The sequence below is a fragment of the Oncorhynchus keta genome, chromosome 24 (genome assembly GCF_023373465.1).
Source record: "Oncorhynchus keta strain PuntledgeMale-10-30-2019 chromosome 24, Oket_V2, whole genome shotgun sequence".
NCBI classification, from domain to species: Eukaryota; Metazoa; Chordata; class Actinopteri; order Salmoniformes; family Salmonidae; genus Oncorhynchus; species Oncorhynchus keta.
The window spans coordinates 30,507,414-30,524,129 of NC_068444.1; the positions used below are offsets into that span (position 1 = coordinate 30,507,414).

Below are 16,716 nucleotides of genomic sequence, written 5' to 3' on the forward strand. Positions count from 1 at the left end.
TCTCCAAAAAGTACGATCTTTGTCCCCATGTGCAGTTGCAAACCGTAGTCTGGCTTTTTTATAGCGGTTTTAGAGCAGTGGCTTCTTCCTTGCTGAGCGGCATTTCAGGTTATGTCGATATATGATGTATTTTATTTTACTTTTTCCCTCCAGCATTCCTCCAGCATCTTCAAGTTCCTTTGCTGTTGTTCTGGGATTGATTTGCACTTTTCGCACCAAAGTATGTTCATCTCTAGGAGACAGAACGTGTCTCCTTCCTGAGCAGTATGACAGCTGCGTGGTCCCATGGTGTTTATACTTGCATTCTATTGTTTGTACAGACGAACGTGGTACCTTCAGGCATTTGGAAATTGCTCCCAAGGATGAACCAGACTTGTGGAGGTCTACAATTTATTTTCTGAGGTCTTGGCTGATTTCTTTTGATTTTCCCATGATGTCAAGCAAAGAGGCACTGAGTGTGAAGGTAGCCCTTGAAATACATCCACAGGTACACCTCCAATTAGCCTATCAGAGGCTTCTAAAGCCATAACATAATTTTCTGGAATTTTCCAAGCTGTTTGAAGGCACAGTCAACTTAGTGTATGTAAACTTCTGACCCACTGGAATTGTGATACAGTGAATTATAAGTGAAATAATCTGTCTGTAAACAATTGCTGGAAAAGTTACTTGTGTCATGCACAAAGTAGATGTACTAACCGACTTGCCAAAACTATAGTTTGTTCACAAGAAATTTGTGGAGTGGTTGAAAAATGACTCCAACCTAAGTGTATGTAAACTTCCGAATTCAACTGTATATATACAGTACCAGTCAAAAGTTTGGACACACCTACTCATTCCAGGGTTTTTCTTTATTTTTACTATTTTCTACATTCTAGAATAATAGTGAAGGCATCAAAACTAAGAAATAACACATATGGAATCATGTAGTAACCAAAAAAGTGTTAAACAAATCAAAATTTGTTTTATATTTGAGATTCTTCAAAGTAGCCACCCTTTGTCTTCACTCTTTGTATTTTCTTAGTCCAAGTAAAGTGACACAGGGTGGCCAGAATGCTTCATGACACAAAGTGTATTTTCTACAAGTTATTTAAAATATTAAAAAAATACATGACTTTAATGAATACATTACAACAACAAAGGATTTTAAAATGCATTTTAAGAAATTGAAAAAAATGTGGGTTTCGTATGTAGGTGTCATAACCAGCCATAAAAAACACAATATATATCACAACAGGTGAAAATATATGGGTCATGACAGTGTTATGACCATTATGACATGTTATGGCAAGTTATGTCAGCTGTTATGACATGGTTATGACCAGTTGCGGTAGTCATTGTGGTGGTGGTATCTTACAATTTGTTGTGAGGGTGTAATGCTAGCGTGTTGATGTTGATACAGTGTTACAGGTTTGGCATTGCATAGGCTATGTTCGGTTTTCAGGTGAGGACAGGAAGCATTCAGTGGAAAACTTAGCTGAAAATGGGTCTGTTTTCTGTTCTTGTCGTTAAAACATTTGTTTTAAAAGCTGCTATTGGCGCGGGAGTCATTTAAACAGTGTCTGGTAGTTTCAATCATGTTCATGTGAGAGTACACATGCCCTTGTCTCAGCCCACTGCCCTGAAACACATACATACACACGCAAGCAAACCTGCATTCTGGGGCTGTGGGACATGGGGTGATGGGACTGGGAAACAGAGCAGGGGGCCAAAGGACTATCAGTTACAGCGCCTAGAGCCAGAGAACAGATGGAACATGAGCGAGTGATTGGGAGGGAATGAGAAAGAAAATAGCTCTCCAAAAGATGGGGTGAATAGAGACTTGATGAGAGAGCCGAGAGAAGGAAGAGATGAAAGAAGGCTACGGTTACAACTGGAGAGGAGCTGATTAGAAAATGGTAGAGGAGGAATAGAGAGAAGATGAGGAGGAATAGAGAAGAGAAGATGAGGAGGAATAGAGAAGATGAGTAGGAATAGAGTGAAGATTACATGTTAGTCATTTATTCAGAGTGACTTACAGGCACAATTAGGGTTAAGTGCCTTGCTCAAGGGCACATTGACATATATTTCATCTAGTCGGCTTGGGGATTTGAACCAGTGACCTTTCGGTTACTGGCGCACACACTCTTAAACGTTAGACTACTTGTCGAAAATGAGGAAGGGTAGGGATGTGCGAGGTAAGGGGTAGTAATGCATCATGATCATGATCATGACTCATGTAAAGAGTTTAGTTGTATTCATTGCCTTCATTAGCAATAGCACTTCTGGAAGTGGTTTAATCTGAAGTGTGCAGCTAGTACATTGGCCATGTGTGTTAGACTCGTATGGCCATCCTGATCTTGCTAGATCGCAGGATGGTCCTACAAGACTACATGTGTGTACCTCTTTAGGGTGAGTTTGTGCTCAACCCAATACCTTCCGAGAGACCGTAGCGTCGATTAGACTTCATTGGTCCTTACACATTTCTGCACCATTGTCTGGGTTTTAGAACTACTGCACCTGACCAAAGATGCTGCTATCACTAGTCCCCTGCCTGTTATGTGTCATTTAGTCATGTACAAGTATCCTACTTTTCAACAATAGTTTTGTTTCTTTATTCTACCTCAGTGGTTAATTATAGTCCTGGTAAACAAATAGATGCACCACTTGTATAATAAGGTACATACATTGCCATTTAAAGAGAGTCTGGTAGCCTTAGCAACTCCTCTAGAGCTCTTGTCTGTGCCCTTTACTGTCCGTGCATCAGGGGAAAACACGGAAGACCTCCTCTGGGGTCTGAGATGCCGCAGCGAATTCACTTACACTGACAGCCCAGTGTGTCCTCACTTACTCATAAACACTCCACCAAGACCCAGTCTCTAGCCTGGTCCCAGATCTGTTTGTGCCATTGCCTACTCCATTGTCATTGTCAAGCCATGACAATTCCATAAGGAGTTGGCAAGAGAGCAGAAACAGACTGGCACCCAGGCTATACAGTCTCCAGATCCACAATGACTCCTTCATTTCACCCCCAGGGAAGAAAAATCTGTACATATATACTTTGTCCACTCCTGTCATCCGGCTTTCCTCTAAAGATCCCTAGAGTGATTTCCCACTATCTCCCTACCTGTCTCTCGCCCTCTCTCTCTCTCTGTCTTGCGCTGGGGCGGAGGCTGATTGGAGCTGACGTGAGGATGGCATTGTCCCTGTCGAGTTAATGTGGCCCCGGGGGTGCCATCATCCCTCTAAAGGCCTGAACACAGCGCTTCTAAGGGCTGAGAGAGGGGGGAGCTGTGGGAGTGGGAAATAGAGGATATAGGCGAAAGAACAAGATCAGAGAAGAATGCAAGGAGAGATGTGGTAGAGTTAAAGAAAGGTTCCGAGCAACAAGGAGTTGTGGTAGACATAGAGGCTCAGAGGTGTTCCGAGAGCGACAGTGTTTCTCTTGCATTATCAATGTCTTGGGGATCTTTGTGGTTCAGTTATTGTACTTGAGTCATGGTGGTGGGTGGCGATGCTGATGCATTGTTGCCCTATCTTTTAACCCCCCTTCATCCAGTATCTTTTAAACACTTTTAGACACTCCTCTCTATCCTGTACATTTTTGTATCTGTTTCTGTATCATTGTAGGTACAGAGGAACTCAGAGCTCCATTCTCAGACAGTGACCTCTGTCTTGCTGTTGGTGGAGTAGCTCTTATGCCTGGTGTGGTGGTAGGAGGATGGGTGGCCATATGACACAGGGTGGTTGAACATCTCCGGGAAATTCTCTACGCTGTGCAGTCTCCTGGTGGAATAGGCATGCTGATGGGCTGAGATGTGCCCAGGCTGGGAGGCCTGCCTCTGGACGTAGTGTCCACTGGTGTCCCAGGCTTTCAAGGCCGAGCTAGAGAACAGGGGGTGGCTGGTGGTCTTGGACAGGCGGGACCTCTCCGGGTGGCTCTGGGGGATGGAGATGGAGAGGGGGGCATGGAGGTTGTGGTGGGTGGGGAGCTGGTGGTGGTCCTGGTGAAGGTAGGACTTGTCCTTGGGGTGCAGGGAGATGGGCTGGAAGGCTGGAGCTGCCTGGTACTGGGAGAAGTCCATCAAAGGGTAGCTCTTATAGTATCCCCTAGAGGCAGTGTCCGCTGCAGCAGACAAGAGAGAAGAGAGTTAGTGGCCTGTAGTTAACTGTCAACTGTCTAAGAAGAGGCCCTGATTTCAGAAAAAAAACTAAAATACTTCGACTGTAATACATTTGTGTTATAAATAGGGTGGGCACTGGGAGGCCAGTGTGTCTGGTAGCTTCAGCTCAGGGGGACGGGGACAGCCTCGGTCAGCTCAGGGGGACGGCGACAGCCTCGCTCTTAGCAGTGAGGTCAGTGCTTCCAGAACCCCGATCCCTCAGGCACACACACTCCTAACCCTGTCCTGCTCGCTCACTTTGTGTGTGTGCTCTCGTGAATTTATTGTTCTGTCTCTCTCCATGAACACATCAATGACGTTGTGTTCTCTCTGAGCTGTGGGTTGAAGTCATAATGCCCCTTTCACACAGATGATGCTTTTGGTTTTGAATGAAGCACCAGAGTTGGTGTCAATTCCATTTCAATTCAGGAAGGATTTTCATCAAAAATATATTAATCAAGTGTCTGCCTGTACATATGTACAGTATGTGTGTTCCTACATACGTTTATATACGTGTGTGTGTGTCTACGTGTGTACGTGTGACCTCTGTCAGGTCGGATCAGCGTTATCTGACAGGCAATATGTATGTGTGTAATGCCTGGATACTCATTAGAGAGAGAGAGAAATCTAAGAGAGAAAGAGCGAATGTTTCTGAGAGGAATTCAGAGTGCAATACTTTCCATTCCACTCTAGTCAGTGAATCATCCCTTTATGCCTGAAAAGTAGATTGTGGAGTGACAGAGATTCTGGTCCCTGTCCATTGCTGTATTTCTCTTCAGTCTGTCGGTGTGAATGGTGTGTTCTGTCCCAACACACTGCCATAATGTTGTTTCAGACACAAAATAATACATTACTGTGAATAGTATAGAGTGTGCGACTTTAATATTTCTATCTCCCAAGTTCATAATCTGCCAGTCTGTACCACAACATCACTGTAGCTCCTAGGTGCATGTTTTGGTTTTTGCCCAACACAGCTGATTCAAATAACTTACTCAACATCAAGCTTTGATTATTTGAATCAGCTGTGTAGTCCTAAGGAAATTAACAAAACGTGCACCCAGGGTTTGGGAAACCCTGGTTTACATGACCTTCACCAGAACCATACACTGTGTATATACACTCAGTGGCCAGATTATTGGGTACACCCATCTACTACCGGGCTGGACCCCTTTTTTGCCTCCAGAACATCCTGAATTATTTGAGGCATGGATTCTACAAGGTGTGGCATTCAAATGTTGCTCAATTGGTATCAAGGGAACAAACGTGCCAGGGAAAAATTTCCCACACCATTACACCAGCACCACCAGCCTGTAACCATTGACACCAGGCAGGATGGGGCCATGGACTCATGCTGCCTATGCCAAATCCTGACTGGCATCAGCATGGAACCGCGATTCGTCGGACCAGATTATGTTTTTCCACTCAATTGTCCAGTGTTGGTGATCGTATGCCCACTGGAGCCGCTTCTTGTTTTTAGCTGATAGGAGTGGAACCCGGTGTGGTCGTCTGCTATAATAGTCCATCCGCGATAAGGACTGACAAGTTGTGCTTTCCGAGATGCTGTTCTGCACACCACTGTTGCACTGCGCCATTATTTATCTGTTTGTGGCCCGCCTGTTAGCTTACACGATTCTTGCCATTCTACTTCGACCATTCTCATAAACAAGATGTTTTCGCCCACAGGACTTCACTGACTAGTTATTTTTTGTTTGTCGCACCGTTCTATGTAACCTTTAGACACAGTGATGTAAAGTACTTAAATACAAATTCTTTAAAGTACTACTTAAGTAGTTTTTTGGGGCATCTGTACTATTTCTATTTTTGACAACTTTTACTTCACTACATTCTTGAAGAAAATAATGTACTTTTTACTCCATACATTTTCCCTGACACTCAAAAGTACTCGTTACATTTGAATGCTTAGCAGGACAGGAAAATGGTCCAATTCACGCACTTATCAAGAGAACATCCCTGGTCATCCCTACTGCCTCTGATCTGGTGGACTCACTAAACACAGATGCTTCCTTTGTAAATTATGTCTGAGTGTTGGAGTGTTTTGTCTGGTTAGCTTAATGTAAGGAATATGAAATGATTTATACTTTTACCTTTGATAATTCAGTATATATTAGCACATGTACTTTTGATACTAAGTATATATAAAACCAGTAATATTTTATTGGGTGACATTATTGGGTGACATTGAGTAATTTTATATTAAAGAGTATCATCTTCACTTTAACTTTTTCCACCACTGCCTAGACACTGTCACGCGTGAAAAGACCAGGGGGCTGGACGTTTGAGATACTGGAACCAGTGCCCCTGGTTCCGCCGATCATGCCACGCACAGTCGCTAAGGTCACTCGTTTTGCCTATTCTAACGTGCAATCGATGTCACGTTGTATAATGATAGGAGACAGGAGCAGGAATATGAAATAGGGGCTTTTATTTCTCTACCCAAAATAGCTTATGTCATGAACATTAAATAGACGAAGCCCAAAACAAATACGTATACATATAACACTGGGCTGTAACCCAAACAAAGAGCAAGGTGTAAACCTCTAATAAATACACGGGACGAGACCCATAATGTCACGACTCTCACCGAAGGTGGCTCCCCTGCCTATTCGGGCGGCGCTCGGCGGTCGTCGTCGCCGGTCTACTATCCGCCACCAATACCTTTTTCCTTTTCTGTTCGTTTGGTCTTATTGGTTGCACCTGTCCCTTATTTTGTTTCTTGATTTATGTCTATTTAAGCCTGTTAGGCCCGCCTAGGTTTGTCCGGGATTGTACCTCTGATAGGAGCGAGTCCTCCATCATACGGCCATTCTCCACCGGATTGGGTCGGCAATGGACCAGATGATGGAGAGGATGGACCGATGGGAGAGGAATGACCTCCCTACCTCAACCCCAGCTCCTCTTCTACAAGCACCACCTACCCCTCCTCCGGCATCCGGATCCGGTGCCCTGCGTCTGGCGCTCCCCAGGGAGTACGATGGAATGGCGGCTGGGTGCCAGGGGTTCCTACTACAGCTGGAGCTGTACCTGGCTACCGTTCGTCCGACTCCCTCAGGGGAGGACAGCGTGAGCGTCCTCGTCTCCTGTCTGACTGGTCGAGCCCTGGAGTGGGCCAACGCAGTGTGGAATGGCCCAGACTCGGCGAGGGATCACTACCCCGAGTTCACCCGCCGGTTCCAGGCCGTGTTCGACCACCCACCGGAGGGCCGAGCGGCGGATGAACGGCTGTTTCACCTGCGACAGAAGACGAGGAGCATGCAGGACTTTGCGCTGGAGTTCCAGACCTTGGCCGCTGGGGGCGGGGTGGAACGACAGGGCCCTGATGGACCACTATCGCTGTAGCCTCCAGGAAGACGTCCACAGGGAGCTAGCTTGTCGGGACACCACCCTCTCCCTTGACGAGTTATTGACATGTCCATCCGACTGGACAACCTGCTGGCTGCCCGCGGGAGTCCTGAACGTGCCCTGTTGGTTCCACCTCCAGGCCCTCCCGCTCCAATCCCCATGGAGTTAGGGGGGGCTGCATCGAGGGTGACCGGAGGAGGCTCGGAGAGGACACACTGACGATCGGTGCTCGAGGAGCTCGTCTGGGAGTCGGGATGGCCGGCAGAGCACTCCTTGTTCACCCCAGGTGAGTCAGCACCAGACTCATCCAGAGCTCCCTGTTGGTCATATGTTCTTACTAATTTATTTTTCTGAGTTTTCTCCCTCTTTACAGCATAAGGCGCTAGTCGATTCAGGCGCAGCTGGGAACTTTATGGATCGTGGGCTCACGTTAAGGCTAGGGACTCCCCTGGTGTCGTTAGGCCAACCTTTCCCCGTGCACTCCTAAGATAGCCGACCATTAGGGTCAGGGCTGGTCGGGGAGGCCACGGTTCAACTGGACATACGCAGGGGGATCATAAGGAGCGGATTAGTCTCTTCCTTATTGATTCACCTGCGTTTCCAGTGGTGCTGGGGATTCCCTGGCTGGCTAATCACAATCCTGAGATTTCATGGAGACAGGGGGCTCTCCGAGGGTGGTCAGAGGAGTGTTCAGGCAGGTGTATCAGAGTTTCCATCGGTGCGACGACGGTTTCCACTGTGCGCATTCCCTCTGAATATGCCGGTTTGGCTATCGCCTTCTGTAAGAAGAGGGCGACCCAATTACCACCTAATAGACCAGGGGATTGCGCTATAAACCTCCTGGTAAATGCTGCTCCCATTACCTCACTGCTGAAGGTGGAACGGCGCACTTGCGCTGGTCAGCAGAGGCGGCAGAGCTTTTAGTCGCCTGAAGGAGCTGTTCACCGATGCTCCCGTGCTGGCTCATACGGACCCCTTTTTGGGGTTCATAGTGGAGGTGGACGCGTCCGAGACTGGGGTGGGAGCCGTGCTATCACAGCGCTCGGGCACGCCACCAAAGCTCCGCCCCTGCGCTCTCTTCTCGAGGAAGCTCGGTCCGGCGGAGCGGAACTATGACGTGGGGGGCTGGAAGTTGTTAACTGTAGTCAAGGCTCTGAATGGGTGGGAACATTGGCTTGAGGGGGCCAAGCACCCTTTCCTCATCTGGACTGACCATCGTAATCTCGAGTATATCCGGGCAGCGAGGAGATTGAATCCGCGTCAGGCCAGGTGGGCCATGTTCTTTACCCGATTTCGTTTTACGATTTCCTATTGGCCAGGCATCCTTAATATGAAGGCCGACGCGCTGTCCCGCCTATATGACACCGAGGAGCGGCCCAATGATCCAACTCCAATCCTCCAGGCTTCAAGTCTGGTAGCACCGGTGGTATGGGAGGTGGACGCGGAGATCGAGCGGACGTTACGGTTGGAACCTCAGTGTCCAGCAGGTGTTCAGTACGTGCCTCTTGGTGTCCGTGATTGGTTGATTCGATGGGCCCATACACTACCCTCTTCGGGTCATCCTGGGATCAAGAGGACAGTGCGGAGTCTTAGGGGGAGGTACTGGTGGCCCACTTTGGTCAAGGACGTGAGGTTTTATGTCTCCTCCTGCTCGGTGTGCGCTCAGAGCAAGGCTTCTCAACACCTGCCTAGAGGGAATTTACAGCCCCTCCCCTTTACACAACGGCCATGGTCTCACTTGTCGGTGGATTTTCTCACCGACCTTCCCCCGTCTCAGGGAAACTACACCATCCTGGTAGTTGTGGATCGGTTTTCTAAGTCCTGCCGTCTCATCCCGTTGCCCGGTCTCTCTACGGCCCTACAGACTGCCGAGGCTCTGTTTACCCATGTCTTCCGGCACTACGGGGTGCCTGAGGACATCGTTTCTGATCGGGGTCCCCAGTTCACGTCCAGAGTTTGGAGGGCGTTCATGGAACGGCTGGGGGTCTCGTTCAGCCTGACCTCGGGTTTCCACCCCGAGAGTAATGGGCAGGTGGAGCGAGTGAACCAGGATGTGGGGAGGTTTCTTTAGTCGTATTGCCAGGACCGGCCTGGTGAATGGGCGAGGTACATCCCATGGGCGGAGGTGGCTCAGAACTCCTTCCGCCACTCCTCTACTAACATGTCACCATTCCAGTGCGTGTTGGTCTACCAGCCGGTCCTGGCTGGAATGGAGGAATGGGCTCCTGCGGTGGAGGAAACAAGTCCACTAGCTTGTTTCATTAAAACAAGCTAGTGGACGGCAGAAGAGGAGCGCTGACCAACACCGCAGTGAGGCCCCCGTGTTCGCACCAGGGGACCGGGTCTGGCTCTCGACCCGAAACCTGCCCCTCCGCTTGCCCTGCCGGAAGCTGGGGCTGCAGTGTGTGGGGCCATTTAAAGTCCTGAGGATGATAAACGAGGTGTGTTATAGGTTACAGCTTCCTCCTTACTATCGTATTAACCCCTCGTTTCATGTGTCTCTCCTCAGGCCGGTGGTGGCTGGTCCCCTGCAGGAAGGTGAGGTGCCGGAGGTCCCTCTGCCCCCTCCGGACATTGAGGGGTCCCCGAAGTACACAGTACGTGCTATCCTGGATTCTAGACGCCGGGTGAGGGGCCTACAGTACCTCGTGGACTGGGAGGGGTACGGTCCGGAGGAGAGGTGCTGGGTACCGGTGGGGGACATTTTGGACCCTTCACTACTGAGGGACTTCCACCGCCTCCACCCGGATCGCCCTGCGCCTCGCCCCCCGGGTCGCCCTCGAGGTCGGTGGCGGCGCGCTGCGGGAGCCACACGTCGGGGGGAGGGTATTGTCACAACTCTCACTGAAGGTGGCTCCCCTGCCTGTTCGGGCAGCACTCCACGGTCGTCGTCGCCGGTCTACTGGCCGCCATCAATCCCTTTTTCCTTTTCTGTTCGTTTGGTCTTATTGGTTGCACCTGTCCCTTTTGTTTCTTGATTTATGTCTATTTAAGCCTGTTAGGCCCACTTAGGTTTGTGCGGGATTGTACCTCTGTTAGAGTGTGGATGTGTATTTGTATTTTATTTTCTCCGGACTGTTTGGGTCCTGTGTTGGGCCGATCAGTTTTATGCGCCCAGTATTTTGGCGTGACCGTTTGTACCGGAATAAAATACGAGTTTCCGAACCCTCTGCTCTCTCGCCTGACTCCAACCCCACTACTCCTCGAAGACTGTGACACATAATATCAAGTGCACACTAACATGGTAACACGCAAGCGAATACAACACAGCACAGGTACTCACAAGACCAACGGACACGGAACAATAATCAACATGGACAAGGGGGAACAGAGACACATATGTACACATACTAATCAGGGGGAAATGGAACCAGGTGTGCGTAATGAAACAAGACAGTCCGGGGTTGGTGGTAATGAATCCAGTTCAGTGACGCCTAGAAGGCCGGTGATGTAGACCTCCGGAGCTGGTGAACGGAATGAGCGGCAGTACCTCGAACAGTAACTGAATGCCTTGATGCCTGTCTGCCTGCTTGATGCCTGTCTGCCTGTAGGAGCAAACCATTTTTGTGAACCTAATAAACTGCCACTGAGTGTATATGGATCTGACCTACACTTTCCAGAAAAGCGCTGAGACTGTATTGCCAGTAGGATATCTCCTTTCATTCATGATATGTCTTTTCCATGAAGGGAGCCGAAACCACATCAGATGCCAGCTTGAAAACCTTACGATGGTTTGAAAAGGTTACAGTGCCAGTCTGGATTATGATCAGCATGTCCTGGAGTGCACAGTGTGTGTGTGTGTGTGAGAATGCATGTGTGTCCGCATGTGTGTGTCCATATGTTTATATGTGTGTTAATGTGTGTTTATGCATGTGTGTGTGTGTGCGCGCATGTTTGTGTCCATTATGCTTATGCATGTGCGTGTGAGTGTGTGTGTGTGGCCTTACCCACAGCCCTGAGGGAGTTGTACTTGTTGAGGCCCAGTCCACTGAGGTTGCTATGAGGGTGTGGCATTCCTGGGTATAACGCTGAATTGTTCAGGTGGTAGTGCTCTGTAGGGAGAAAGAAGAATAGAGAGTAAGAGAGAGCGAGATGGAGAGAAAAAAAGAGAATAAAGTTAGTACTAAGATTAATACCACTTTATTTGTCAATTGTACAGACAGCATACTATGTAAATGCTCCTAACATTTGTGATGGGATTGAGAATTATTCTTCCCTATCTGTCACAGATCTATCACAGCCCAACACTGCCTGTTGCAAAGTGCCGTTTTGCCAAAGGAGGATGTGGCCCCTAGTGCTAAATGAGGTGTGACTAATTAACAATGGAACAAACAAACTAAGTAGAAAAAAACTGCATCAATGACCGCTGCTGCCCCAGCCTCTGTCATGCTGTCAGGGGGAACAAGAAAAGTGGGACACAGAGGTTGCATAGGGGCAGAGCCATCTCACACCCTGCATGGCCAGTGGCCATAGAACTGGGGTCCGTTAGTAGCCTATATGAGCACAGACAGTAGGCTCACATGATCATTCCTACATACCGGTACATCGCCATAAAAATCCCCAAGTGTTTTTCCCTATGATGTACTGTTACACCAACATTGCCAAGGCATGCCAGCGCAGTTTGCAATATATACAGTGCCTTCGGAAAGTATTCAGACCCCTTGAATTACTTCACATTTTGTGACGTTGCAGTGTTATTCTAAAATAGATTAAACACAAAAAACTCCTTAGCAATCTACACACAATACCCCATAACGACAAAGCGTAACAGGTTTTTAGAAAACTTTGCAAATGTACGAAAAATAAAAAAACAGAAATACCTTATTTATATAAGTATTCAGACTCTTTGCAATGAGACTCGAAATTGAGCTGAGGTGCATCCTGTTTCCATTGATCATCCTTGAGATGTTTCTACAACTTGATTGGAGTCCAACGGTGGTAAATTTGATTGATTGGACATGATTTGGAAAGGCACACATCTGTCTATATAAGGTCCCACAGTTGACAGTGCATGTCAGAGCAAAAACCAAGCCAAGAGGTCGAAGGAATTGTCTGTAGAGTTTCGAGACAGGACTGTGTCGATGCACAGATCTGGGGAAGGGTACCAAAAAATGTCTGCAGCATTGAAGGTCCCCAAGAACACAGTGGCCTCCATCATTCTTAAATGGAAGAAGTTTGGAACCAGTGGTGTAAAGTACTTTAAGTAAAAAATACTTCAAGGTACGACTTAAGTCGTTTTTTGGGGTATTGGTACTTTACCTTACTATTTATCATTTTGACAACTTTTACTTTTACTTACTACATTCCTAAAGAGAATGATGTACTTTGTACTCCATACATTTTCCCTGACACCCAAAAGTACTCGCTGAATGCAGGACACGGAAATTGTCTAATTCACACACTCATCAAGAGAACATCCCTGGTCATCCCTACTGCCTCTGATCTGGCAGACTCACTAAACAGAGAACATCCCTGGTCATCCCTACTGCCTCTGATCTGGCAGACTCACTAAACAGAGAACATCCCTGGTCATCCCTACTGCCTCTGATCTGGCAGACTCACTAAACACATGCTTTGTTTGTAAATTATGTCTGAGTGTTGGAGCATGTGCCTGGCTATCAGTACATTTAAAAACAAGAAAAGGATCCCACCTGCTTTGCTTTATTATTTATCATTTTACTTTAACATTTTATACTTAAGTATATTTAAAACCAAATACTTTTAAACTTTCACTCAAGTAGTATTTTACTGGGTGACATTCACTTTTACTTGAGTAATTTTCTTTTAAGGTATCTTCACTTTTACTCGAGAATGACAATTGGGTACTTTTTCCAAACACTGTTTGGAACCACCAAGACTCTTCCTAGAGCTGCCCACCCAGTCAAACCGAGCAATTGGGGGAGAACATGGAGATGCTTTTTTTAAAAATTTTGCACGTCCAATTTTTCAGTTTTTGATTTATTAAAAAAGTTTGAAATATCCAATAAATGTCATTCCACTTCATGATTGTGTCCCACTTGTTGTTGATTCTTCACAAAAAATACAGTTTTATATCTTTATGTTTGAAGCCTGAAATGTGGCAAAAGATCGCAAAGTTCAAGGGGGCCGAATACTTTCGCAAGGCACTGTATATTTAACCTTTATTTAACCATGTATTCAAGTTGAGAACAAGTTCTCATTTACAACTGCGACCTGGCTAAGATTAAGCAAAGCAATGAGACACAAACAACACAGAGTTACACATTGAATAACCAAACATACAGTCAATAACACAATAAAAAAGTCTATGTACAGTGTGTGCAAATGAAGTAAGATTAGGGAGGTAAGGTAATAAATAGGCCATAGTGGTGAAATAATTACAATTTAGTAATTAAACACTGGAGTGATAGATGTGCAGAAGATGAATGTGCAAGTAGAGATACTGGGGTGCAAAGGAGCATAATAAATTATAACAAATGGGGATGAGGTAGTTGAGTGAGCTATTTACAGATGGGCTATGTACAGGTGCAATGATCTGTAAGCTGCTCTGACAGCTGATGTTAAAGTTAGTGAGGGGATTTGTGAGAGGATTTTTTCCAGTCATTGGCAGAAGAGAACTGTAAGGAAAGGCGGCCAAAGGCTTTGGGTGTGACCAGTGAAATATACCTGCTGGAGCTCAGGGGGATGGGGACAGCCTCGGCCTCAACAGTGAGGCCAGTGTGTGAGATAGCTTCAGCTCAGGGGAACTGGGACAGCCTCGGTCTCAGCAGTGAGGTCAGTGTGTCAGTGTGTCAGATAGCTTCAGCTCAGGGGGATGGGGACAGCCTCTGTCAGCTCAGGGGGACAGGGACAGCTTCGGTCTTAGCAGTGAGGTCAGTGCTTCCAGAACCCCGATCCCTCAGGCACACACACTCCTAACCCTGTCCTGCTCGCTCACTTTGTGTGTGTGCTCTCGTGAATTTATTGTTCTGTCTCTCTCCATGAACACATCAATGACGTTGTGTTCTCTCTGAGCTGTGGGTTGAAGTCATAATGCCCCTTTCACACAGATGATGCTTTTGGTTTTGAATAAAGCACCAGAGGAGGTGTCAATTCCATTTCAATTCAGGAAGGATTTTCATAAAAATATATAATAATCAAAATCTTACTTCAAATCACTTCCTGAATTTAGAGAATTTAAATGGAATTGATCCCAACCCAACATGAGAAACACATTTGCTGCTGTGTGTGTCTGCCTGTATGTACAGTATGTGTGTTCCTACATACGTTTATATACGTGTTTGTGTGTGTGTACATATGTGTGTGTGTGTGTGTCTTCATGTGTGTGTATGTGTAAGTCGTCTCCAGGTCTCTGTCAGGTCGGATCAGCATTGTCCGCCAGGCGACATTTATGTGTGTGATGCCTGGATATTCATTAGAGAGAGAGACAAATCTAAGAGAGAAAGAGCGAATGTTTCTGAGAGGAATTCAGATTGCAATACTTTCCATTCCAGTCTAGTCAGGCGGGGCTTTACCTAGCAAAGACTTATAAATGACCTGGAGCCGGTGGGTTTGGCGAGGAATATGAAGCGAGGGCCAGCCAACGTAAGCATACAGGTCGCAGTGGGGGGGGGTATATGGGGCTTTGGTGACAGAACGGATGGCACTGTGATAGACTGCATCCAATTTGTTGAGTAGAGTGTTGGAGGCTGTTTTGTAAATGACATCGCCGAAGTCAAGGATCGGTAGGATAGTCAGTTTTACAAGGGTATGTTTGGCAGAATGAGTGAAGGATGCTTTGTTGCAAAATAGGAAGCCGATTCTAGATTTAATATTGGATTGGAGATGCTTAATGTGATCCATACAGTTGAAGTTGGAAGTTTACATACATCTTAGCCAAATACACTTAAACTCAGTTTGTCACAATTCCTGACATTTACTCCTAGTAAAAATTCCCTGTCTTAGATCAGTTAGTTTATTTTAAGTGTGGAATGTGAAATGTCAGAATAATAGGAGAGAATCATTTATTTCAGCTTTTATTTCTTTCATCACATTCCCAGGGGGTCAGAAGTTCACATACACTCAATTAGTATTTGGTAGCATTGCCTTTAACTTGTCTAACTTGGGTCAAATGGTTTGGGTAGTCTTCCACAAGCTTCCCACAATAAGTTGGGTGAATTTTGGCCCATTCCTCCTGACAGAGCTGGTGTAACTGAGTCAGGTTTGTAGGCCTCCTTGCTCGCACACGCTTTTTTTAGTTCTGCCCACAAATTTGGAGCAGTGGCTTCTTCCTTGCTGAGCGTCCTTTCAGGTTATGTCGATATAGGACTCGTTTTACTGTGGATATAGAAACTTTTGTACCTGTTTCCTCAAGCATCTTCACAAGGTCCTTTGCTGTTGTTCTGGAATTGATTTGCACTTTTCGCACCAAAGTACGTTCATCTCTAGGATACAGAATGCGTCTCCTTCCTGAGCGGTATGACGGCTGCGTGGTCCCATGGTGTTTATACTTGCATACTATTGTTTGTACAGATGAACGTGGTACCTTCAAGCATTTGGAAATTGCTCCCAAGGATGAACCAGACTTGTGGAGGTCTACAATTTTTTTCTGAGGTCTTGGCTGATTTCTTTTGATTTTCCCATGATGTCAAGAAAAGAGGCACTGTGTTTTGAAGGTAGGCCTTGAAATGCATCCACAGGTACACCTCCAATTGATTCAAATTATGTCAATTAGCCTAACAGAAGCTTCTAAAGCCATGACATAATTTCTGAAAATTTCCAAGCTGTTTAAAGGCACAGTCAACTTAGTGTATGTAAACTTCTGACCCACTGGAATTGTGAGACAGTGAATTATAAGTGAAATAGTCTGTCTGTAAACAATTGTTAGAATAATTACTTGTGTCATGCACAAAGTAGATTTCCTAACCGACTTGCCAAAACTATAGTTTGTTAACTTCTTTGGGACTGGGGGGCAGTATTGAGTAGCTTGAATAATAAGGTGCCCAGAGTAAACTGCCTTCTACTCAGGCCCAAAAGCTAGAATATGCATTAGTATTTAGTAATATTTAGTAATATTAATTAGTAGATTTGGATAGAAAATACTCAGAAGTTTCTAAAACTGTTTGAATGATGTCTGTGAGTATAACAGAACTCATATGGCAGGCAAAAACCTGAGAAGAAATCCACCAGGAAGTGGGAAAACTGAGGTTTGTAGTTTTTCAAGTCATTGCCTATCGAATATACAGTGTCTGTGGGGCCA

At 46.2% G+C, this 16,716-nt stretch overlaps 1 protein-coding gene across 1 annotated transcript in view; it reads right to left on the minus strand.

Moving 5' to 3' along the window:
* LOC118357725 (protein shisa-9-like) overlaps positions 1–16,716 on the minus strand; it is a 44,191-nt gene continuing 27,475 nt past the window's right edge. Inside the window, exons 4-5 of the mRNA XM_052478119.1 lie at positions 11,447–11,551; positions 1–4,102 (exon numbers count right to left, since the gene is read on the minus strand). Coding sequence (XP_052334079.1) covers positions 3,633–4,102; positions 11,447–11,551 — 575 coding nt within the window. The 3' untranslated portion in view covers positions 1–3,632. The remainder of the gene's footprint in view (positions 4,103–11,446; positions 11,552–16,716) is intronic.